Source organism: Nymphaea colorata, chromosome 12 (genome assembly GCF_008831285.2).
Source record: "Nymphaea colorata isolate Beijing-Zhang1983 chromosome 12, ASM883128v2, whole genome shotgun sequence".
Lineage (NCBI taxonomy): Eukaryota > Viridiplantae > Streptophyta > Magnoliopsida > Nymphaeales > Nymphaeaceae > Nymphaea > Nymphaea colorata.
The window spans coordinates 14,748,488-14,773,162 of NC_045149.1; the positions used below are offsets into that span (position 1 = coordinate 14,748,488).

Consider the following 24,675-nt stretch of genomic DNA (forward strand, 5'->3'; position numbering starts at 1 on the left):
GTTTGAATGACACACCAAAAACATAATTTCTTTTGTGAGTAATCGGAGGTTGAGAAGGATGAGGAGGCCTTAGATTAGTCAATCTATTTTAAAAATCGAGTTTCGCTAATTTTGAAAGCAGAAAAGAAGTTTTGCCTTCAACATAGCATCTTTGAGTGTCATCCACATATGCTGTTATGTTGAACAACTCAAAAATCAAAATAGAGCACCTAGACGATATAGTCATTTTATATTTGTTCAGACGCTTTCAGAAAATGGAAAACATGCCAACCGCTAGGAGTAGTCTTTCTTTTGAACTCGTGGATATTTTCAAATTACAACTACATTTCGCTTTTTCGACTTTACACATTCTAGACGAAGGCCATATTTGATCGGATGCTGACGCAAACCATACATCTCTCTCTCTCTCTCTCTCTCTCTCTATATATATATATATATATATATATATATATATATATATATATATATATTCCATGAAAAGTTAAAACATTTCACATACTACAAACAAATGGCTTGACCAAAGTTTGTTCTTTTTTTTTTTTTAATAGGACAAAGTAAGTCCCTAACGAGGACATTTAGGAAAAGAGAAAAAGACACCTCACTAAGTTACTGGACATATATGTCACCTGCTAGACATATGAATATAAGGTTACTGGACATCAAGCACAGCAAATTCAATCAAAGCAGAGCTCATCATTTTACAATTTTCAAAAAGCATATATATATATATATATATATATATATATAGATTTCAAATATGCGAATGGCATATTCTGCCAGCGACGCCAGAACGGTTTATCACTAGAATATTATTTGGTTTAATTGTCTAAAATTACGAATTCAGCCTCTTGCCTCCGGTGACACCTGATTGTTCAAATATTGAAGGAGTGGCATACGTTGTAGCTCCCGACACAACGATGGGCAAAAGATCAGGCAGCCAGCTCAGGCTCACCTTCGCGAATGCCGGAAGGCCAACTTCCGTCTCCGGTGTTGACATAAATGCCCCTCCAGACACCGACTCTTTTGTCCCGTGCTCATCAATCGCAATAATGGAGTGCTCATGGACCGATTGACAATAACACCCCTGGATGATGCCTTCCACCTCCAAATCGTCCTCACATTGCGTTGCTTATTGTTGAATTGAGATGTCGGAACCTGGAACAAGTGGTACGGTACTGTAAGATTTCCAGCAACTTGAGGCGATTTTGGTAAGCAAGCGCTTATATATGACAGATCCTTATCGCAATCCCACCACTCGCATCACTCGCTGCAATCGTCGAGAGAAAAACCAAAACGATCATGGCTCCCATTCGCCGCCTCCTGCCTGCTCTCCTCCTCCTCCTCTTCGTCATCTCAGATGTGGCGACCAGCAGCTCCTCTGTAAGTAACCACCATCTGCGCCTTCCTCCATCATCATTTCATTTCTTTCTCAGTTTTGTGCATCATTGGCCATAATGATCGCCATGGCAGTCGATTTGCGGTCAAAATTGATTAATTTGAATGAAACTTGCCAACATCATCACCATTTTTTGTCGTCATCTTGTTCGGCAAAAAGAAAAATCTGAACCTTTGCACTCAGCATCACCATTCACCGACATATACGAACTCCTGGTCGCTTTAGTTCCCAAGTTCTTCTAATGGTAAAGCAAATGTCATGGAATGATCTCAAATTTCACCACCATTCAACTAGTGCCCCCTCTCACTCATCGTCATTGACCTTGATGCTACCATCATAGTCACATAAGATGGTCATGATGATGATGACATATCATCAACATGGACATACATAACCACCATGTGTTTATATCATTTATCATCATCACCATATATTGTAAACATCGTCAACCTCAAGATTATATATCATCTCCTGGGCCCTGTGTTTTCGTCATCATCGTAACCACCACACCACGATATGTCTTTATGTTGCCATCACCATCATGCTTGATCATTACCATCATCCTGATTTTGATATTGCTCCACAGAACGACAACTGTGTCTACACGGTCTACGTCCGGACGGGATCGATCATCAAGGGAGGCACCGACTCCAAGATCTCGCTCACCATTTCCGACTCCTCCTACAGGCCGGGAGTCCACGTGAAGGACCTGGAGTCATGGGGGCTGATGCCGGACGGCCACGACTACTACGAGCGCGGCAACCTCGACATCTTCAGCGGCCGAGGCAGGTGCCTCGATGGCCCGATCTGCTACCTTAACCTCACCTCCGACGGCACGGGGCCGCACCACGGCTGGTACTGCGAGTACGTCGAGGTGACCGCCACCGGGCCGCACCTCGGCTGCAGCCAGACCATCTTCTACGTTCGCCAGTGGCTCGCCCTCGACGCGCCCCCTTACCGCCTCGACTCCATCATAAACGGCTGCGCTGCTGCCGCCGATTCTCATGCCAAGAGAGGAAGATCCACCTTCTATGGTGAAAATGCACTGGGTCGTGATGGCGTGGAGGCCTCCTCATCCTCATCATGAACATGAAACTTGTCCATCCATGCATGTTATGTCATGCCCATCATTGGTCATCATCATCGTAAAACAGATGACCATCGTAAAATATGGCGATCCATGTACTATGTGAGTCGATTGTCCTGTGTTCTCAGTCTCTTGTCCTCTCTGCCCATGTGCATGTACGAGAGATTCCCTTTAGATGAACGCTGGACATTCTGATCTCTATGCAAGTTATGACTATCCTGCTGTATACTTCACTCAGGTCATGGATGACGTTATAAAGGGGATCTAACATCCAGCCTCGCGTGCCTGTGCATCCATGTGGTTGGCATCCTATCAACCATCGTGGATGTTTGCCTTTGCTATGCCTGAAATGGGAAAACGCAGATTCTTTTCAACCGCTTGATACTCAATAGTATCTAGTCCATGTAAAATGGACAGTCGTGGATTGGCAATATCTTACCATGGCGTCGGCGTAGATGACCGCCCTTCTGCAAGGGCACTCCTGATCCCCGATTAGGTCCGTTAAGTACCAAGGGCTAGCAGATGAGATGGGCTGATGGGGGTCAAGATAAAAGCTAGGGCTTCATATTCAAGATACCAGACTCGGAAGGAGACCGCTACCAAGACATGTGGTAAGAGCGGAACTAGGAGAAAATATCAACAGAATAGGATCCCTACATGTAAAAGAAACGGTTGGATTTAAACATGGAGGGGAAGGTTCAGATGTTAAATCTAAGGTTCTCAAGGATTTCAAATCCAAGGCTGTCAAACACACCCTAACTGGCCAGGACAAACGACTGAATCATCTAGGTTAGATTCGGATGAATATCAAACTGAAATGAACATCAAACTAGTTCCTTTTCAAAAGGCGATACAGAATAACTAAAACTGACCTGTACACTAGCAATGAGATATCATCCCACAAAACATAATGCACATTTGGATCACGTCATTCAATGGGAAAACGTAAACAGCACATGAAATATAATCTCATACCCTATGATGTAATCACACACAAAACATGCCGTTCTCATTACTGATTTTGCATGACACGTAAATCACCGACATCCATTCCGTTTATGTTGAGCCACATGTTCTTTTAGATATCATACATATGCATGAGAACATGAGCAAAAATGCAAGTATTTGAATTCAAGAAAATGGATGTACATCTGAAATTGCAAATATCAGCATATATAAACAAAGTCTAGAAACATGGCCAGCTACATAGGGGTTATTATTTTCTTGAAAATCAAGTGTATAAGCATTGCACAGCAGTAGAATCAGACAATCAAAATACATAGACCCAAGTTTATCCAGAATCAGTTTTCCTTTTCCCTCTTCCAAGTTCAGATGTTTTTCCAAAGTTAGTCTTCCTTTCTCCTTTTAAAGCTTGAAAAAGCTTATCAGTTTATCAGTTCCCAAAGTCAAAAAAGCTTAATTGAAGACGTTCTTAAACACACCTTTGCTGAGTTTACTAAACAGAGGTCAGCCATGCACATAAATCGTATCCAGCAAGTGACATGTAAATAGATGCACCTTTTTACAATCGTTTCAACAGAAATATTATTTACAGTCCTTTAAGACACCGGGTTATTCCAATCAATATGATTATATACATGAAGCTGGAGGGATAAAACAAGATCAGCTGCCGTCGCAGCCAAGATAGGACTACCACACTTTTTTGCAGCAGAGGTTCCTCTGAACCTGAAAAGGAAAAAGGAAATTGCAGGAAGTAAGTTCCAACTGCATATCACCATTGAGGAAAAAATAACCAACATTCAACAGTTAAGACGAAAGCCAGCACTAATATGGCGCCTGCAATTTGGGATTCAGAATCCATATATATTCCTAAACCCTTTGAAAGCACAAGATATATGATGGTTGAGGTGAATAATTTGGCTACTATTATGGATCATCTTCGTTCCTTTTAAGGTTCAAAAGTTAGCCCACAGTGAGAGCACAAGATGCAGTGTTAAAGACACTATACAATAGAATAGACTGTTTGAGCAAGACTTTGTATATATACATCGGCATCATATTTCATGAGCACATGTTCTTCTCTATCATGATTGCTAATTAATCACCATAATAGAAGTTGGAAGAGGATTACCTTCAGAAAAGATAGCACTCTCAGTGGTCATCTAGCATTTCCCATGTCAAAATCAATTGTATAGTCATACTCGATTGTAGGGATCACAGAAGCCACAAATTTCAAAAATAAGAAAAGATACCTGTATGGCAGGAAAATGAAAACTTAAGCTAAAAACATAACAAAGATAACAGGATTAAGAAAAAGTCCTCAGACGATGTGCAGCACAGAAAGCAGAAAGTTCACTTAGATGCACAACAACGTGCCAGTTGCAACTGATCCCAAAACTAATTCCACGTAATCAAAAGAATCAGCAAAAAATAGTACTTGTCAACTTCTGGTTCAACCCCATGCGACATCAGAACATCAATGATCTTTTTCATCACAGCACCATGACGGCAAGGATGAATGGAGGCATGCTTCCCGGGCAAGTGGGGATGGTCCTCAATAGTGACCTATCAAAAAGTTAAGGAGAAGAAGAGCTTATAAACCACACAAGAAACTGCAAAAGATACAAAAAAGCAAGCAAAACATCAATAAACATATATTCCATTTCAACAGGAATAAGTTTCTCCTTTTCCTTTTTTCCTGAAAACATCGTTACAATTCTCGATTAAACATCTTGAGGGAAATGAGAAATCTGGGAACTTATATAGGTTTTCCCTCCATAACAATCGCCCATTTGTTTGAAACAACCAAAAGGCACATAAGATTCATGTGACCAATTCCAAGCCCAACATGAGATATAAAATTGAAAGCTGAACCTTTGAGGTCTGGCATAAGCATTATGTTCCAAGATCGCTTGGAATCAACCTTAAAAAACTTATGTTTAGCCATCATCCCTAGAGCTTATATACTGCTCCATAGTACTTTTTCGAAACAGATCCTGAAAAGAAAGTTTGCCCCGCCTTGCCATGACCTTCTGTGTTGTTCTCATACACATATCAAGGTAGTATCAAGACATTTATCGAGATTGTGAACATTGAAAATTGAGTTTCTAGAAACTAGTGGTTTAAGCAACCTTGAAGTCAAGGAGATAAAGAAACAGACTAACAGGTAAAATTACCGTTTTTCGGGCATGATCTTGACTAACATCTTCAAGTACAAGCTCTGGCTGTAAAAGCATCTTGGACTGCAGAAATGACGGAATAAATCAAAGCTCTCAAATGTTGTGTTGAAAGGCATAACTCAAAGAAAAAACATGTAGACGGACACATTTTAAGAAAACATGCATCTGAAGAGTGGAGGTTGAGTTGTGAACAAAAGAATACTGCATTTGCTAAAATAATTCATTCAAGAGGAGCACATGTCCTGGAAGAATGGCAAAGCTGGAGTCTAAATAAACATCAAGGAGATCAAACATACTTCTACAAGGCAATCACAGAAAATAGCTGCAAGGACGTGAATGCTATTTATACTATGGAAAAGGATAGAGAGAATGGCTACATATGTTCAGGGAAGATGTACCAATTTTTAGGAAGATAATGATACACTGCCTCTAAGAAACATGTATAAGTGACCAGATGCAAATGTATAAAATTCATATTTTCAACGTTATCAAGAATTAAGCCAGAAGTCAGATCATAAACATTCAAAGTAACACAGAAATTATCACAAAAAATTATGACCTGCCTGTGAAAGACCAACAAGCTAATGGATGTGATGTGTTCATGTCCTTGAAACTCTCTGCCATCTCCTATTTAAAGTATGAATGCTAGAGTTACACAGATACAAAGGGTGATAAGACAACCCCCCACTTTAGATGCTACTATTTTCAATAAATTGCTAGGTTTGTCCACCTCATACAGAGTCCACTCCCAGGTACAGTTGTTTGCTTATACGGTTACTTGTACCCTTTTCTGTCTGAAAGATAAATTCATTCCCTTTCAACCTTGAATTTTGAAGAAACATCTACAACTTGTCAAACACAAAGAGAAACTGTTATATGGAGAAAGAGAAGGTTGAGCAAAGGGCTTGCTTTCTGGAGACACAAACATAACTTCACAAATCTCTCTACCAATTTCACCATGGTGGCTTGTTCAAAGCAATAATACCAATGCATATTCAATCATGATTTTGAGTAATATGTTAGATTATGTAACGGCATGCACCTTAAAGGTTTTAGGTAGAGCGCGCTAGCCAAGAATATGGACTGCAGAGCTCTTAATGGGATTTAAAACCTTAAAAGAACCAAAGCATCAAAAAATATTAATCTGCAAATAAATACAAATCTGTCTTCCATATAAAAACAGCAGCAACTTGTGATTTGTGGAACATAAAAGAGGAGGCACCTTTATCAGGTGAAAGAGATGTATGAGCAGATGCCTGGCTTTTGGGCACATAAATCCAAATTTGGATATCTAACTACCAATGCCAAAAAAGTACAGAACAAAGAAAGAAAACTGCTATTACAATATTTTGCAAGGGAAAAGGAAAAAGAAAATACAAATAACCAAAGTAATAAGCATGACACGAAGTATAATTATGGCATAAATATCTTCTCTCAACTGAAGGATCCACACCATGCAATAATTTCGGCAACAGTCTCTGCATGAGCAAGCATAGTCCAACATAAATATACATCCCTAGAAAGAATAGTCCAAGTGAAGGGAAATAACCTCATCATATCCCGTAAGCCATACCCGAGGAGTTTGATAGTACTTGTCATACCTGGAGAGCAATTAAATATGAAAATGAAAATATTAACTTGGCCTTCCAAATCAAGAACTAGTTCATGTTAGTGCATTATGTAAATATAAAAAATAAACATCCACTGTTTTGGTCATGTTGGCATATAATAATTTACATAATTATGTGTTCTAAAGAATCTAAACATTACAAGTGAGTGTACATTCACCAAATTTGACCAATTTTACCCATCTTGGTATCAAATCCCCATAAAGGATATCCTCGGGATCATAAGTGGCTATTCCCAATAGAGTATTTGCTAATTACGGTTTGTTAGCTAACAGCAGTTTAACTATATAAAAACAATTATACACATCCATGCTTGGAGGAGCACTTTGATGTCTACAGGGAGAAAGAAAGAGAGAGAGAGAGAGAGAGCTCATGCATAAAATATAGACATGGAAAAATACATAACTGTCATTAAGCTACCGTAGACAACAATATGTTCATATATGCACAGATACTCATTAAGAAAAGCAGCAAATTGCTAATATCAAATTTATATTGGCAGTGTAGATGCTTTAAAATTAATAATATAAATAAAATAAGAGTTCAAACAACAGAATGAACTGGCTGGTACAAGCAACTCTGTTATTACGCTGTGCAACTAAGAGATAGCATGCAATAGAAAAGAACCAAACATAGGGTCAATGGTTGATGACTTACGTGATGCTAACATCATATGTTCGAGTGCGTAAAATATTGTCATCATCTGGTTCATTTGCCACCAAGTATGAGGGATCAAGTGTGGCCTGCATTACCACGTCATGTTTGAGAAGTCAAGGTTACTCCTAAATACAGTAAAAGAAGAGAAGGGTGCATAATGCGCAGGATGTAGCAGAGCATATTCATCACAGGAAACGAAATAATGATCATTAATTTTCAACATCTTACAGCATCACTTTCGTTCAGAGTGTCAGGATCTTCATATTCTTCCATGTCAGGAATATCTTGATCTTCAGCCCCAAAGTATGTAGAAATGGACTGGATAGTCCCTGTCTTGGCAGTTTCAGGTGTTTCCATGGAAGGCAAATCCTCTACAGCACTTTTATTTTCTAAATAAAGAGGAAACATATAAAAAAATATCAAATACAAAATGAATATGCTGTAAAAATTTGCAAGGACCTTTTCATATTACAGATATGCAAGGTATTGAAATGGTTTTTTTCACCTTAGTACTAATCAAGACAGTCAACCTGCAGATCTTATCTGAGTTCAAGGTTATTGTATTTGTACCTTTGGTGTTTCCATGTGTAAAAAGCCATCCATCAAAATCTTCATTTTCTTGAACTGAATCCTCAGCTGCAGCTTCATATTCTTCTTCAACAGAATGAACTCTGCGGAGACATGGGACTGAAATAAAATGCAAAAGCATGGATGTAACTGTTTTTTTCCTCGATAAAACAAGATAGCACCAAAACAGATGTAGAAGTGTAAAAATTGGATTGAAAAATAACTCACACAGAAAAGCCAACTTATTTGACAAATTTATGAAGTATAGAGCAAACTAGAACATCCAAGATCTCAGGGCAATATGAATATGCATTTTCTAGAATGTATAAACAATCGTACATCAAAAACAAAGATGAAAACAAAATAGACTATCATGGTGACGCGGGCAAATAGAATATACATGACTTTTGAATATGTGGGCTCAGTAAATATAAAGAGTATGTAGACTCATTATGTGTCATCCAATCAAATTTATTGATAGTTCACAAGGTGACGTGTTATAAAAGTAGCTTCATGTGTGACATCTTAGGAACCAGCAATCAAGTTCACTGAACAGCTCATAGATCAGTTTAGATAATCCTCGTACGTAATACATCCTTTTCTTTCATGAAATTTATGCACATGTGAGTATGTGCATGTGGGTCAGCATGTGTTTTCTGTGAGTATTTAACTTGACAGAGCTAGCCAAAGTAGGTATGTGATAGCCAGAGCCCTGCCCAAGTTTAAAGCCCAGTGCATGTCACTGCGTGCACAGCCTGACACTTTGCCCACTACCACCACCAACCAAAACCAATATGTGGTCCATTAGGCTGCTTTTGATAAACAGTCAGCTCCCCTATGATGCCTGCAACCAATATTCTACAAACTCAGCTCTATTGATTCAAGGGCTTGCAGACTGTGCCTGGTTCAGTTGTGAGATAAGAACTATTATCGAGTTGTAGCAAGCAAGACCATCCCTATCTTGAATAAAGAACATTGCTCTTCATATAAATTCTTAAAATGCTGTAATCTTCCAGAGGCATGAAACGACATTATACTATTGGTCATCGCCTTTGTAAGTCAGCAGGTTAACTGTTGCTTTTGAGTTTATGATGCTGTCCTGGACTTTCAATCCAAGCTACAGTAGATGACTAAGATATCAGCTCATAATGCCCTTCCAATTCATTTGCACACAGAGCGTGGGGGACCAGATTGACTCTTAGATAATAATAACAATAACCACAACCCTTAAGAGTCATTTCAGAAACTAACAAAGAATGGATTGATGAAAATGCACCTAAATTAGAAGATAGTCATACCGTTTCTAGTAATCAAATATTGCTTATCAGCAGGTAGATACGGTTTTCTCTTTCTTGGATCACCAGATTCCCTGTAACAGATACACGAGATTACTTGATCTAAGGACGAATTCAATACGTAAAATGAAACAAAAATAAAGCGTTGCATACACAAAGCACAAGTAAACTGGGTAGTTCCACAAAGGCGTCAAAGCTACCACCAAAGATAACGTGGATATCTATCACACCGTTGAGCAAAAGAGAGACGCTACCCAAGGAAATAGCTTCTACATGGTCTACGCTCCGCTGCTATTACGGATACGTTGTCAAAAGCTCTGTCCGGATGAAGCAACCGAGCGTCTGCCTAACTTTACGCTGAATTCAGCAACATTATGAATGAATGTTCAGACCAAAGCCTTTTCAATGGCTTTGCATGGACTACAGATTCAAATTAAAAACCCAACAATTTGCGCATTTCAAAAACAGGAATTCCCACATCAAGGAATTATCTTACGTGATTTTCTGTGGCATGATCTATCCATGGAAAAGGAAGCACCATTTATCCATCGAAGAGGTTCAATATTTATGTCGACTAGATTTGCAAAAGCATCTAGCGTATTAAAGTTCCCAAAATTCGCCGAACGCATGTGAAAAGGACTGGATACAATCCAAGACGGTAACACTAAGATGTCAACGTCTAGGGACGGAAATGACAAACAACGAGGAACTAGCATCTTCCGATCAATTCAACCCTAAAAGGTTTCACATCCATAAGACAACGTCCAGGTGAATGAAAACCATCGAATGGGCAAACGAAACAAGTAGAAACAATGAGTACCATGACCAGGTAGGGCATTTCGAGACAAGATTGTCGCCGGCGATGACGAATTCATCGATGCTGAGCACGCCCTTCTCCCTGAAAGCGGAGACCGTCCTGGGGCCCGTCACCCTCTCAACGGCTCCCTTGAACGCTTCATGGATCTTCTGCGAGAGCACCATTCTTTCCCCAATAACCGGACAATGAAAAGGCCCCTAAAGCACGAACCACAGCACCTCTAAAGCAGAAGAAACCAGGGAACACGAGCTGAATCTCAAGGAGAGAAAAAGGAGAAGAACGGTTTCGATATCGAAGAATATCAGATCGAGGACCCAAGAGTTCTTGACTGCTTCATTCAAGGGAAGATCCTTCTCGGGCAATTTCCCCTCCCTTCGCCGTCCGGTACTGCTTTTCCTTGACCTGGATGCGTTTGAGGATACGCTAAGATGACGTAACCGAGCCCGCGATCATGTTCCGCGGGAAAAATATCGCCGGGAAATAAGGCGTATATATCCGTATTGGGAACATTTTTTGTCACGCCTTCGGACTTTCGATTAAACAACAAAATGGCGCTGATTTTTAACTTTAGCGTTTTAACATTTGGATGAAAATTGCTAAACTCATAAGAATTTTAAATTTCTTTTAATAGTTTTGGAAAACTAATTTGTGTGTGCGAATGACAAGACAAATGTCGAGTTTGGCTGACATAAAAAATAAACAGCGTTTTGTTATGAAATTAAATTTTAAATAAGTCATTAAAATATGGTCCATATTTTGGCTACACTACGTTTTCTCTGAATTGGAAGACAAGTTTCTAAGGCCGTTTATAAAAATGAGTTTTATCGATATTAGTTTTTTGATAAACTGGATAGCACATAAAAAATAGTTAGGTTGCATTTGATACCTTCGAATCTAGTTCTGAGGGTTGATTTCGGATCCTTGGATCTATCTTTGATCCGAGGTTTTTTAAATCCAACCTGTTTCATGCAGTGCTTTCTCCCGTTTCTTCTTTTATCGGGTTTGATTTTTCATTTCACGATTTTCTCCCTCTTCCTTCAGGCATCCGACCAGCCGTGGGGGAAGCGACGGTCCGGCGGGGGCCGACGACGGTCGGACGATCCACGGAGCTCCAGTGACGCCTCTCTCTCTCTCCTTTTCCATCTCCCTCTCCGTCTGTCAGCCGAAGAATGTTGCTGACACCCACAGCCACTGCCGAGGGTTTCGTTTTGGAAAGGAAACTCTCGACAAGGTTTCGAAAGGAAAATTTTGGAAAATTTCTCAAACTCTCGGCAGTGGCCGAGGGTTTTAGATCAGCAACTGCCGAGGGTTTCTTTTCGGAAACCCTTGACAAGGTTTCTATTCTGAACATTCAATTTTGAAACCCTCGAGCCATTTGGTTTTGAAAATTTTGAAACCTTCAGCCATTGCCGGGAGTTTCTTCTTTTTATTTTTCCGGCAATTTTTCGTCGCCGAAAGGTGACAGAAGAGAGAAAAAGAGAGAGAGAGAGAGAGAGACTGCAGAGGAGGCGGAGGTTATGGCGCGCCTCTTCCCGCCATGAGTCTCCTGCTATTCGCGGGAAAGGTCGGACCTCCCGCCCCTCCAACCTTAATCAGTGGATTTGGGCGACAAGGAGGGCGCCGGGCCGGGTCCCCGGTGGGTACCCGGCCCGGCCTGATGCCCAGGCTAATCGGTGTTTGTCAAATCCGTGGATCTGCAATCGGATCTAAGATCCACAGCTATCAAACACGCTAATGTCTTCACTGTGATATATTTTGGGATTACCGTTTGGGCTTACCTTTCAGTTTAGGTGCGCATGAATTTCTACCTAATGAAAGAAAAAAAAAACAGAGAGAGAGAGAGAGAAAATGATCAAACCCGAAGTGGGTCAAATATGGAAAGGGATCCAACAAGCAGAATCCAACTGAAGCCCGGACCCATAACAAAGGCTTCGTGCCGGGTTAACGTTTCGGATTCGGGTGAAAACTTCGATGGGTCCGACCCATTTTCCATGTGGCGCGATAACACATCGCCACGTCTCCAGAAGAGGAGCTATATAAAACGCAGACCTCGGCATTTTTTTCCCTCGGCTTTCCGGGGCGCCATCGCTTCGGTGTTCCCCTCCATTTAAACTTCAAACGCAGAAAGCAAGGTTAAGCGAGCGACAGCGAGGGAGCGAGTGGCATTAATCTCGCAATCCTAGATCGTTTCCGTTCTTCTTCCGTCGTTCCCCAAGCGCTAGACGCTTCCCCTGTGAATCCGCATCCCAAAACCCTAATTCCTGAGCGACTCTGTCGAGACCGCCATGGACTCTCACCATAAAGCCGAGGACCTCGCGTCTCTGATCGTACGATCCGCATCTCCCGCCGAGGTGTCGGCCGCCATCGCCTCCGTGCGCTCCTTCCTTCTCAGCCATCCCGCCGATCGATCCCGCCCTTTCTTCTCCCTTGCCTTCCCCGCCCTCATCTGCAAGCTCTTCGGCTTCGATGTTTCCCCTTCCCAGAAACAGGCATTGCCACTCGGGTGGATCGATCGTTTCCAGGACGACGAGGTTTCGGGTAATCTCTACGAGCTGCTCTCCCCTTCTGGCTTGCTGTTTTCGTCGATTTTCTCCGCCGACCGGCGTTCTCTGGTCAAGTTTGTATTCCCGATTGAGAGGTTGCCGGAGTGGGTGAAAGTCGTGTTGGCCGACGACAGGTACCGGCCGCTTTTGACAGAATTGTGCCCATTGTTCGGTTCTAGGATTAAGCAGGATTCGGGCCAGATTCAGTTGAACGTTTTTGAGTACTTCATGTTCTGGTTTGCTTATTATCCGGTTTGCAAAGGAAGGACCGAGAGTTCCGGTACTGTGGTACCGCGGAAGAACAAGCTATTTAGGTTAGAAAGATGGACCTCGTCGCTGCCCGTGTTACACGGTGGTAGCAGACCACCGGGGACGAAGACAGAGCTGAGTCTTTACAGCCGGCTTCTTTATGCATACCTACGAGCTTTTGTGCCCACTCAGAGGCTCAGTTCTTCATCTTATCCGTATCGGAGCTCCTTACTTCATTATTCCGCCACTGAAGATAGCTGTCTTGAATCAAGGGCGGAGTTCTTGTTGTACACATTTATGCATTTTTGGTTGATCGACAATGACTTTTCACCGGTGCCTGTGAACATTCAACGTTCTCTTGGCGTCTCTTTCGCCCTACGTGCTGCCTTGGACGAATTACCTCCGGTTGCGGGGGTGGGTGACGTTGCATTATTATTGTTTGAATATCTGAATTCCGATGCAATGCTATATGGTGATGCACTTGACATGGAAACGAAGGCTTCAATTTCGACCGATGTACGGCACGGTCATCGGTTCGACCCATGGAATTTGTTGCTAAGGCGGCCTATGTATAGGTATATACTAAGAACGTTGGAGTTCTGCCCTGTTGGGAGTTCTATTAGGAACGTCGGCGAAGTTTTCCATCTGTGGACACGCTACTTGGAGCCTTGGAAAATCAACTTGAGGCGTTACATTGATCTTGATGAAAAGGATAGGAAAGCTGAAGAGGCTGATCGCCTGAGGAATCAGGGGTACGTTGGATTTTCTCCGAAGAGCAATCAGTTGAGAAACAACCGAGAGGATGAGAATATGAACCAGCCGGATAATACGTATACACCTGGCTGGCAAGGTTATGTAACGTCAAATTACCTCTTCTATACATCGCTTGTTGTTCGTTTCCTTAATTTTGCTCATAAGTTCCTTCATGTTGACGTGGAGACGGTGATTCAGATGACACAGAAGGTATTCACCTCTGCCTTATGTTTGTCTTCTCCTATGGCTTCGGTACAGAGTCTTGCCTTTTGTTTCCTCTTTTTAGTTTTTACCATGTTTTCATTATTTACGTGTTGGTAGTGTTCCTCATAGGGGGTTTGATGTTGGAGTTCTCTTTAGATAGTATAGCCTATACTTTCACTAATTATTTTGCTGTTTTGACGCTAATGATACACAAAAAGCTTTTACATTCTATTATCCATTTCAGATTTACCTTGTGGCTGTGCTCATATCTCTCCCTTATTTTTCCTTTTCTTGTTGCTGACTTCCCTTCACAACATACATATTTGTATCTTCACCATGATTTGAAATTTCTCTTATTGCATCTGAGGTATGTAACAAATTACACAACGGATAACTGTGCTAGAGTAACGAATGTTATTTTTTTTAAGTATGATGGTTGTCTAATTGGTTTGTATATGAAACAAAAATAGGCTTGTCTTTAACTCTTTCTCTCTCTCTCTCTCTCTCTCTCTCTCTCTCTCTATCTGTGAGTATGTGTGTGTGTAGTAGTAGTCACTTTCTCAATATCTGCTAGTGAGATGGCAGGCGTCTAACTTATGTGGCAATGCCTATTTCTCCTACCATTCCACAGAAATTCCAATATCTACTCATGATTGCAAAGAATCTTGGCTGTTGAGAAACATATGTGTTGCCAAAGAAGGGTTTAATCACCGCAGTGGTGGCATTGGATGTTCCAATGGCCCCTATTGGTTGAATTGTCTGGTGGATCATTTGATCAATGAACACAAATAAATCCTTAAAGATTTTATCCCCATAGGAGGTCATCCATCACAGATGTTTGCTATTCAAGGGGACATGGATGTCGGTCGACTCACTCCTTTACACATAGATGAACTAAATTTCCTGGAATGACCATAGGCCCAGACTGGTTTGAAGCCCATAATGGCTTGACGTCCATTTCGTGTGCTCATGCATGACTTAGGTCATACTGAATTGGACAGTGTCTTTGTGTCTGTGTGTGTGTGTGTGTGTGTGAGAGAGAGAGAGAGAGAGAGAGAGAGAGAGAGAGAGAGAGAGAACTAGTAGCTCCAAATAATGTTGGACCAGTTTGATTTTGCTTGTGCATTTTTTTAGAATTGCAGAATGCTGGATTAAACTTGGCACAAAAAAAATCGACTGCATAGAATCCCAATAACAAGGCCTCTTCTCCAACTTCAGGTGTCGCATCCGTTGGCTCTGTTAAAATAAGCCAATAAGTGAACAGATTCACATGTGAGGATGGCAACTAGGGCTGCAGATTGGTTGGATTCAGGTCCAGCTGAGGCTTTACATATCTGGCTTGCCAAATAAAAATTCATTTGGCTTGAGGCGGAATCTGTGATGCCTCCAGGCCTTTCTTCTGATTTGATTAAATGTTATTAGAACAGGCAAACACTATTGTTACATGATCTTCAAACCCCAATCATCTGTTGACATTTGGTGCCTTGACTGGTGTGCCACTCAGGTTGCTATTGTTTTTTGAGTCACACTCATGTTACACATTATATGTTTATTTTTTGACTTAAATGAGCATTCTGAAGCTTCAAAGTCATCTGCTTGATCGGCCTTGGCTTGTTTCTGAAATCTGAAGTTTTGCTTAAGCTAGGTGCTTGGGTTCGCTTGTTTATTCTTTGGGGGAGCTGAGGCCAGGCTTAACTGTAGTGAGCTCATGATAGAGTAGAGCTTGGAATGCTCTCACTGTTAACCATGAGTAGATTTGCTGGTGGAATTTTAAGGAGATAAATTGACCATTTTTATATTAGGGTATTCTCATGAGGGAAGTTGGTACAACAATGAGTTAGGAAGAAAAATTGGTACTTGTCAGGAAATAAATTATGGATTTAAGCTTGTCCTGTTTCCATTTCTTGATGCCAAGTTATAAGAGTGGAAGAATACTTTCTTCATGGCAGGTTGTACATGCTAGCAAGGATTCTAATTTATTCATTACTTGAAGTAGCGGACAAGAGTGCTAGGAAAACCCTGCAGTATGCATGGCAGTGTGGTGCATAGCATAGCGTATCATATTGTAAGTAACTATGAACCAAAATGATGTGATACATTTGATAAAATAGTTTTGAGGGTGTAACTTATGGTATGGCCCTGCGTCTCTCATCACAGAGAATACAAGGTGTATCTTACATTTTGCTTCCAAAACAGAAAAATTGAGTCTTTTTTTTTCCTGAACTGAAAGTTTGATAAATTTCTTATGCTAAATATATTCTTATACGTTTGAAATAAAAAAGTGTATGATCTCTTGCAACATAATTAGGGCTTTCATGGTTTTCATATGAGAGCCTAGGTGTATCCTCCAATTTAAGTAATTCGAGTTAAGGGTCCGATGAGTGATTCATACACAATAAAACATTATGTGTATCAATGCCATTTAAGTATTAATAGAAACATAAGTGGTCAATCTTAACTATCTCTAATGAAAGCATGTATGAGGTAACTTGTGCTTGTTATTTTGTTGTGTTTCTGCAATCACGTTAATTCATAAAAATAAAATTGTTCCTACTTTCTTAATATTTACTTTTTAAAATTTTATGTGTTCTTTAATTTCCAAAAAAATGAATTTGCGATTCTTTTTGTGATGTCTTATGTCAAGCTTTGGACTCAACCTAATACAGGTATTGGCAATTTTACACATTGTACAACATTGATCCGTGGACAAAGTCATTTGTAATTTAGAAGTGCACAATGTTGGGAACATTTAATGAAATTGTTTAGTCGAACCATTTTAAGTTAATTCTTGGTGAAAATTCTGAATGTCATGGCTTCCTAAAGATTCTGCTCTTTCTAGGTGCTGAGTATTTTGCTTTCAAGTGGAGAGCTGTTGGATCTTTTAAAAAGACTTCATGTTGCTTATATTTCTAAACCAGTACCTGGACCTTCTTCTTCAAATGACAATTTGTATAAATTTGTGCCTTCGATCCGTGTGCAGTTACAGGTATGTTCAGTTCTTTAGATGCTTAGCTTCTATTTATGGGAATATGGTTAAAAAATCAGGAAATGTCTTCTTATAACTTATCCTGATCTCGTCACTAATTTTTTGTACTTTCAGGACTGGGAAGATGGTTTACCTAGTACTGGTGATGCTGAAAGATCTTCCTCCCATGAAAATTCATCTTCCTCTTTGAAGCTTTTTAGTGATTCTGAAGATGGTGGGAAACAATTGCTTCAGGTCCATCCTTTCTCTAGTTGACCATGTTAATGGTTGTCAAGCAAAATATTTTAAAATTGAGAGAATTTATTTTTCTGTTTCTTATATGAATTGTATTCATTCTATGATCTAATTTAAATTTATAATTGATGATTAAAAACTTCTGTTATCTGTCTTGATTATTTGGGTGTACAAGTCCCGAGCTTGACCAAGCTTGAATTACTTCTATGGTTTTGAGGGAATGTCATCAATCCAACCTTCTCACGTAGGTGAAGTGAGCATCATGGCCACTGGTAAAGTTTTGAAGCGACTGGTAAAGGTATTATAGAAAGGCGTGTTATAAACACCTGCAAGTTTAGTTGGATTTTAGTTGCACTCACTTGGCCAACGTAGCTTTGATACAATTAGACATGGACCAGGCTTTGATTATTTGTCTTGTTGAGTGAGACCAGGCTGGGTTAGATGGTAGAGACTGAGCAAGCCAGGCTTAATTATTCCATTTTACCAGTCGAAAAGTTATTGTCCCTTCATGGGAATCACAACCCATCACTGTATTGCTATGTCCCATAGGTACGGTTACGGATGCCAGAATGGGTACTGGTGCGGATCATGTTCCAAAAACTTGGGTGCAGGCGTACGGCCCGTACACACACACACACACATATATATATTACAAACAAAATAGTATATTTATAAATCATTAAATCATGATCCAAAATTTATAGATACTAAGAATTCCAAGACCAAAAAATCTGTCCTTTGGGAGTTCCAACTAGCCTACATCCAAGTTCCATGGCAGTTCCAACTATTCACGGTGTGGATATCCTTCGTGACTTCAGTAATGCCACCATCAGCCGATGCCGATTGCAGAAAAAGTTGTAGGTAGAAAGCAGAAAGAGAAACAACAAGACGATGATGGATATAGTAGATATATATACCAACAACAGTATATCTCTGATTGGCCAGACCAAACGGAACCCCACGATAAAAAACAGAGGCCTAGAAAGAAGGGGAAAGACCAAGAAAAGTACCTGCAGTGGGAACGAAATGGACCTGGTGTTCTTCTCGCAAGGTGTCTTCTTCTGTTGTGCACAGGGCAAGAGGGGTGAAAGGGGTGAGGGGCGAGGGGGGGAGAGGCGAGAGGGCGAGGTGGGGGGGGATTGGCGAGATGGTGAGGGGCGAGAGGGCAAAGGTATCGTGCGAGAGAGAGGAAAAAAATGGTTTTTTAAAACGTGCGATGGACCATTTCGGACTTGGTCCACTTTGACCGAGTCCGAAAATGGTCAGATTTGACCTCAGGTACGTTGACCGTACGCGGTACGGTCAACGTCTTACCCCATCTACACCCGCACCTGTACCAGTATCGTACCGGTACGATGCACGTACTGCTCCTTCAGAGCAGTACCCATGTTACATAGCTGTATAGGTGCATGATGTTTCAATGCATGTACGACTTTCATGCCTCCAACCCCACGACCTAAAATGCTGAAGTGAACTTTAAAAATGATTAGCTTTTCCAATTGCATCAAGTAGATAAAAGCTTTTGAGATACTCATACACTTGTTTAGACAGCCATTACTGCCTTGTTTGGGAACTAAATATTGTATCTTAAGTTTCTGTTGAACAGTGCTATCAGTTCTGATGCTTCATGTGAATATCTCACCAGTTTATTTGAAGTACAATTTGTTTGTTGTTAAATGCCTTAATATTACAATCAATGAATGGGAAGCTGCATATTTTGTAACTTTAATCTCTTTTTTACTTGGTCATTGATAGAAATAGATTGTCTTGTAATTTAACATAAAAATAGGAATGTGAAAAGCTTATGGGTCTTTTCCCTGGCTTTAACATCCCTGATAAAGTGAAGATAAAGTTTGTAGACTGTTCTCACCTTCTCGGGTCCGGACCTGTCACATGGGTACAAGTATGGGTGCCGATACAGGTACGGGTTGGAGCAATCACTTTCGCTGGAGAAAGTTGTTGTCTTGTTGGAGAAGGCAGCCATTCGCTGGAGAAGGTCATTGCATGCTGGAAATCGAAGACTTGTTGGACGTCAGAGCTAGGAGGCAGCAGGAGAAGAGCTTTCCGCTTCAGTCGAAGGCTCTTTACTGTCGGAGGTAGGGGCAGCAGGAGAAGAGCTTTCCACTTCAGTCGAAGGCTCTTTACCATGTATATACATGGTGAAGTAAGAAAAAACAACCCTAAATTTTGGAAAATCATGGTCTTGGTCAAAATTGACCAAATCGAAAAATTAATGGATTTGGCCTCTGGTGCATTGATAGCACCTGACATGTTTAGAGCCACACATGCTGCATGAGTCCAGAGCCGCATCTGTACTTTTACCTATATCTGGTTGTGCCAACGTTAGTACACCGCCCTTTTAGAAGTGTTCATTTTACATAGGTTTGAAGCAGTGTCAAAAATATGGTTCCTGGTCTTTTAACAGCGAGATTCTTCTCAGGTTTTTAAGTTTTTTTCTTTGGGAAAATCTCAGGAAAAACTCAGAAATTTAAATAAAAAAATTAGGTATATATGAAATAAATGAGAAACTATTAGGAAAACATAAATAAAAGTATATAAAAAGTGATAAAATGAATGTTTTAATGATAATAAAAATGATGCAAATAATTTAGTTAAGTTTATACTTTATATTCAAATCCATGATAATATCAATACTGAAAAATAGAAAAATGAAAAATCAGGAAAAGGCGGGAAAAAATCGTGATAATAACGGGATGCATACTTTTTCCCTTTTCTCAACATTTCGTTATTTTTTCTTTTTTTCTTTCGTTTTTCTTATTTTTGACGTTAATGTCGCAATATTTCTGAAAATATCGCGATATCTGTGACGCCGGATAGAAGTAACGAATGTTCAATCCTTTTGTCCAAAGATTATTCTTGTTTCAAGCTTTCATGGTGATGTTTTCTATCGGATGAGCGTTTCATTTCAAGAACTGAACGTTGTTGAGAAATTGTGATTCTAGTCAAGCTAAAAACTTCTTCTAAGGTTATGATTGCTAGTTGCTACAAAGGTTAGTTCCCTTTGTCCATCTCCTTTGATATTTCATGTTTCTTCAAAAGGGAAAGCAGGCATTTCTTTCATTATATTGCCTTATTGTTCATCAATTAGTAGTGTCAGCGATTGAACATGTTGATATTTGAAGGACTTGGCTCGAATCGTCAGTACAAGCTTTCTCTTTAACGAGTTCTGACTTGTTACCCTTCGTGCTTCATAGTAGTGTCAGTTCTGTTTGTTCAATAGTTTTCGGGTGAGCGAGAGGGTCAATCCCACCAACCGAAGCGAAGTCCGAAGGCCCCCCCATTCCCCCTGCCTTGATCAGTCGGAAATGTTGGGTCATGTAAGTCTGAAGACTGAGATCTGAAGTAGTTGGCATAGTGGGAATAGTCCAAGACTGTTTGATGCATAAACGTGATTCAGCTACCGTGAATGTCATATGCTGAAGTGGGCCTGGCTAGAGTTTACCAGGTTCCCTATGTCTGATAACGTGCTTTCAACATCTTGTACATAGCCATGGTCCATGGATAGCTAAGTTTTCTCTGTTTTCCAAGATATTGGTTGGAGCTCTTTTTGGTGTCCCTGTTTGAAGTTCCTAGTCTCAGTGGCTATTATTGAAAGAATGGGTTGGTAAACTGAAGACTATTAGAATTCTTTTCTCGCTGATACCTGATGTACTCACATGCATACATACTAAAACCACAAGTGTCTAGTGGGTAGTGTTGATAGGAAGAACTTGTTGGCGTTCAAGGTCCAGTTTATTAATGGATATAGGAGTTTGGTTGCATGACAAAACAAAAAAAAAGCCTGTCGAAAAATGCAAGTTATTGAGCAGTGTTGTATAACCCTAGGGTGGTGGTGTGTTAGGGAGATACTGACCGTGTCATGGAAAAGTGTATTGTATTGTCAGGGCTGGATGCCACTCCAATTGTTCTACCTTCTTATGATGCAGTGCATCCTAGAGCAACAGGGCTACAAATATGGATTGTTCAGAACTTTGTACGTTATGGAGAATGTGGTGTGGGGCTACTGCTGTTGGTGAAGAAATTTATTGATGTTTTTTTAACTATTTGTTGGATAAGATTGCCTGGTCGATACATTCTCCAATTAGAGGGATCTTGGTTGATTTCTCATTATTAACAGTCGTATGCTAGAGGATCATCAGTTTGATGTGTCAGTCGTCTTAGACAAAATAACTATTTTTCAAACAAGGCACACACTTTCCCCTATATTTGGAATTTTGGATAGCCCTTTCTAGCTAGTACTATTCAGGGTTCTGCAGATGTTTGGCTCACATGAATCAATTTAATAGCCTTTCTCTTATTCCAGTATTTATCGAATCAAATGTGTAGGGCAAGAAGAAAATCTCATAAGCTAGGTATTTTGACTTCTGGACGCCTGTTGCATTCCTATTCATTGGGTAGGGGCAAAACTCATATATTGAGCCCGTCCTGTGGCGGGGTCCTTTCTGCTCAAGCCACTGGCCCTTTCCTGCTTGAACTTCAATGGCAGAACTTGTTTCTACTTGCGTAATGACACCAATTTAGATGTTAATTTGAGCACATAGGCTTCTGTTTTTGTCAAATTGCCTTTCTATGGCAAACTAATTCTTTTGCAGTTACTTAGAACATCCAAAATGCCCTTGTTGTGTTCAATTTCATTTTTTTGTGAGTTGAATGAATTATTTCATTTTCTTGTCTAGTATATCCTGTTATTGTGCAGGGGCGTCCTGTCTACTTGTTAAAGAGTTAGGAGGTTAATCAGATACACTTGTTCATAGGCCATTAATCAACATGCATCTCCTGTTAGTGGCAGCTCTTGTGTAGCTTTTAATAACTGATGCTCTATACTATTTCCTTTGGTGATACTACAGCTATTAATCCTGCGTGCGGAAACTGAGGTGCAATCCATCTCTGGGGAGAAGAGGCTGCGGTGTCTTCAAGCTTTGCAGTCCCTCAAGTCTCTGGTCATCATCCTCTTCGGTCCAGCTGAAAGATTCAGGGGTACAACACCTGAACCAGTGAGTCTCACACCTGTCCGAGAGGAGGTGTTCACGCCCAAGCACCCAGGTGTAGGAAAATGCACATGGGATGATGTAAAATATAAAGGGGACTGGATGAGACGGCCAATAACTGATGACGAGGTGGCATGGATGGCAAGAATTCTAGTCCGCTTGTCTGCTTGGCTGAATGAAATACTCGGCCTTGATCAGCAAGGCATCAGGGATACAGCATTTGGATGTCTAAATGGCCCGGAGAGGGGGTGGAGGTATGTGGAAGTGAGTGCCAACGAAGCTCAGATTAGTGTCCGGGATGCTGTGAGGATGTTGGTTTGCTGGGTGGGATCACGGTTGCTTATGGTGGGGCATGCAGCTCAGAGGCTTATGAGAGAGCGTGATCTGAGGGTCAATCTCAGGGTTATGGCTTCAAAGAAGGTTGTGATGGCTTTGCTTGTTTTCAGCGTCGTGAGCCTATCTAGGGTGGTTCTTGGTATGTGTTCCTCTTCTTCGCCTGTATTGGGCACTACTGCCTTGACATGGTGAAAAGAGAAAGGGTGCAGCAAGGGGGGATGAGTTGTTGAAAGGGGGGGGGGATGGTGGCCGAGATATTTTGTTTCATGTAAGGTTGGTGTTGCATACGAAATCCTGTGTCATTTTTCTTTTCACTTACCAATGGTTGGTCCTGCCCAATGCCACATTTTTCTGGTGGTGTTCTTCAAGGCAAGGAAAAGTTTCCTGCATATGGAAGTCTTGTTTTACCTTTGTGTTTGTTTCTGTTATAAATGATGGGTCTTTAGCAGCAGGGTTGATTCGGATCGGTCTCCGCTTTTGTATCGGCAAGAGAATGTTTAAAGTTTTTTTTTTCCCTTTTTGAGGGAATCTGGGGTACGATCGTCGTTGCCTCATGCAAATTATGCTATTTTGAAAAGCCACTTTCTTGGGGAAGAAGTATCGTTGCCCTCTTCTTTTTTCTTTTTTTAAAGCAAGCTGGAATGGAGATTCCTTCCAGATTATGTCGACATGGTGCAATGCACATCTAACTCCTGACCTCTTTTAATCTTTAACACACATTAGCTAAGTGGACGGTGCTTTGGTCTGATATACAGATATAGTAGGACGTCTTATCTCTATAGAGAGAGGGAGAGAGGTTGGGATGATCAGAGATTGATCTTGTTGCCACCATTGCAGGTTGTCGCAGATGCGCCATTGAGGGTCTCTTCCGAGCGTGCTACAACAGCCCGTGGGAATATGGTAGGCTAGTCACCCTGCTTCTACTTTGAGCACGCTTTCTTCTCCCTACATTATTTACTCTATTCCAGGGTAATGGAAAGAGATCCTGATCTAAAATTTGACACTCAAAGCTGTGGCGCACATCGGGTCCAGGCCAAGTTGTGTCCTCAAGGGCCAGACGACTTCTGGGTGCAAGCGACAGAAGAGAATAATTCGAACAAGGACAGGAGGCTGTTCAAACAAGAACAGGAGGGACAGTCGTGCCATGCATTTCAACCGCCTATTTGCCATCCGTACAAGGCGAAGGACCTCATCGGGAAACAAAAGGGAATAAGCAGAGCAAACAATGTGTTGCCTCAGTTATGAGAAAAGAAGATAACAAAGTTGCTCATGTTCTATTGTTTCTTCTACTGTCAATTCTCAAATGGTCCAAAACCCCACCATGCGTTTTCTTTTTAACGTACTCCTTACCCGGTGGTTCGATGGTCCTACTCCACTGTTATTCCAATCATGTTGTTTCATCGAGGACAAGGACATAAAGGAGTCGGATCATCTGTATGTGTGTGTATATATATATATATATATATATGAAAATCGAACATAGTCCTTGCTCTTTTATCATTAATGATGTGCAAAAAGAGTCTCCTCTCGCTGTTAAACATCGGACATTCATGGTTAAATAACCATAAATAGACACAAATCAAAGGATGATCCGTTTTAATGTGATGGGTTTAAATAGAGGACTTAGTTGGACCATAAGAGCTGTCTGACATCTGAATTCGTTTTGAGCACGAACAGAAGCAATTTAAATCACAAGTTATTTGGTCCAACACCAAGGTCTGCCCACGTCTCAGACCTGTATCTTGACTGAGTTAAACAATCTTGAAGGAACAAT

The 24,675-nt window shown here is 40.8% G+C and overlaps 3 protein-coding genes across 8 annotated transcripts; 2 read left to right on the top strand and 1 right to left on the bottom strand.

Moving 5' to 3' along the window:
• Nucleotides 1-1,220: 1,220 nt before the first annotated feature.
• LOC116265721 (PLAT domain-containing protein 3-like) lies at nucleotides 1,221-2,709 on the top strand. Its single transcript, XM_031646545.2, has 2 exons — nucleotides 1,221-1,380; nucleotides 1,983-2,709. The coding sequence occupies exons 1-2, from the start codon at nucleotides 1,300-1,302 to the stop codon at nucleotides 2,481-2,483; spliced, it is 582 nt and encodes a 193-aa protein (XP_031502405.1). The 5' UTR covers nucleotides 1,221-1,299; the 3' UTR covers nucleotides 2,484-2,709.
• A 1,261-nt stretch (nucleotides 2,710-3,970) lies between these two features.
• On the bottom strand, nucleotides 3,971-11,059 carry LOC116265720 (autophagy-related protein 3). The gene is made up of 10 exons (XM_031646544.2): nucleotides 10,591-11,059; nucleotides 9,774-9,844; nucleotides 8,479-8,595; nucleotides 8,137-8,297; nucleotides 7,909-7,994; nucleotides 7,173-7,224; nucleotides 5,621-5,686; nucleotides 4,882-5,009; nucleotides 4,576-4,696; nucleotides 3,971-4,169 (listed from the first exon to the last, which is right to left on the bottom strand). The coding sequence occupies exons 1-9, from the start codon at nucleotides 10,749-10,751 to the stop codon at nucleotides 4,603-4,605; spliced, it is 936 nt and encodes a 311-aa protein (XP_031502404.1). The 5' UTR covers nucleotides 10,752-11,059; the 3' UTR covers nucleotides 3,971-4,169; nucleotides 4,576-4,602.
• A 1,317-nt stretch (nucleotides 11,060-12,376) lies between these two features.
• Nucleotides 12,377-24,359, top strand: LOC116265955 (uncharacterized). 6 transcript variants are annotated; one of them, XM_031646971.2, is made up of 6 exons: nucleotides 12,377-14,342; nucleotides 17,176-17,322; nucleotides 17,437-17,556; nucleotides 22,425-22,985; nucleotides 23,739-23,801; nucleotides 23,934-24,359. In XM_031646971.2, exons 1-6 carry the CDS (start codon nucleotides 12,873-12,875, stop codon nucleotides 24,144-24,146), a joined length of 2,574 nt encoding a protein of 857 aa, XP_031502831.1. In that variant the 5' UTR covers nucleotides 12,377-12,872; the 3' UTR covers nucleotides 24,147-24,359. The 6 variants fall into 6 exon arrangements, 3 of the variants coding, with proteins under 3 accessions (XP_031502831.1, XP_031502832.1, XP_031502833.1); XM_031646972.2 differs by having other exon boundaries at nucleotides 12,395-14,342; nucleotides 23,912-24,136; XM_031646973.2 differs by having other exon boundaries at nucleotides 12,399-14,342; nucleotides 23,870-24,054.
• Nucleotides 24,360-24,675: the final 316 nt, after the last annotated feature.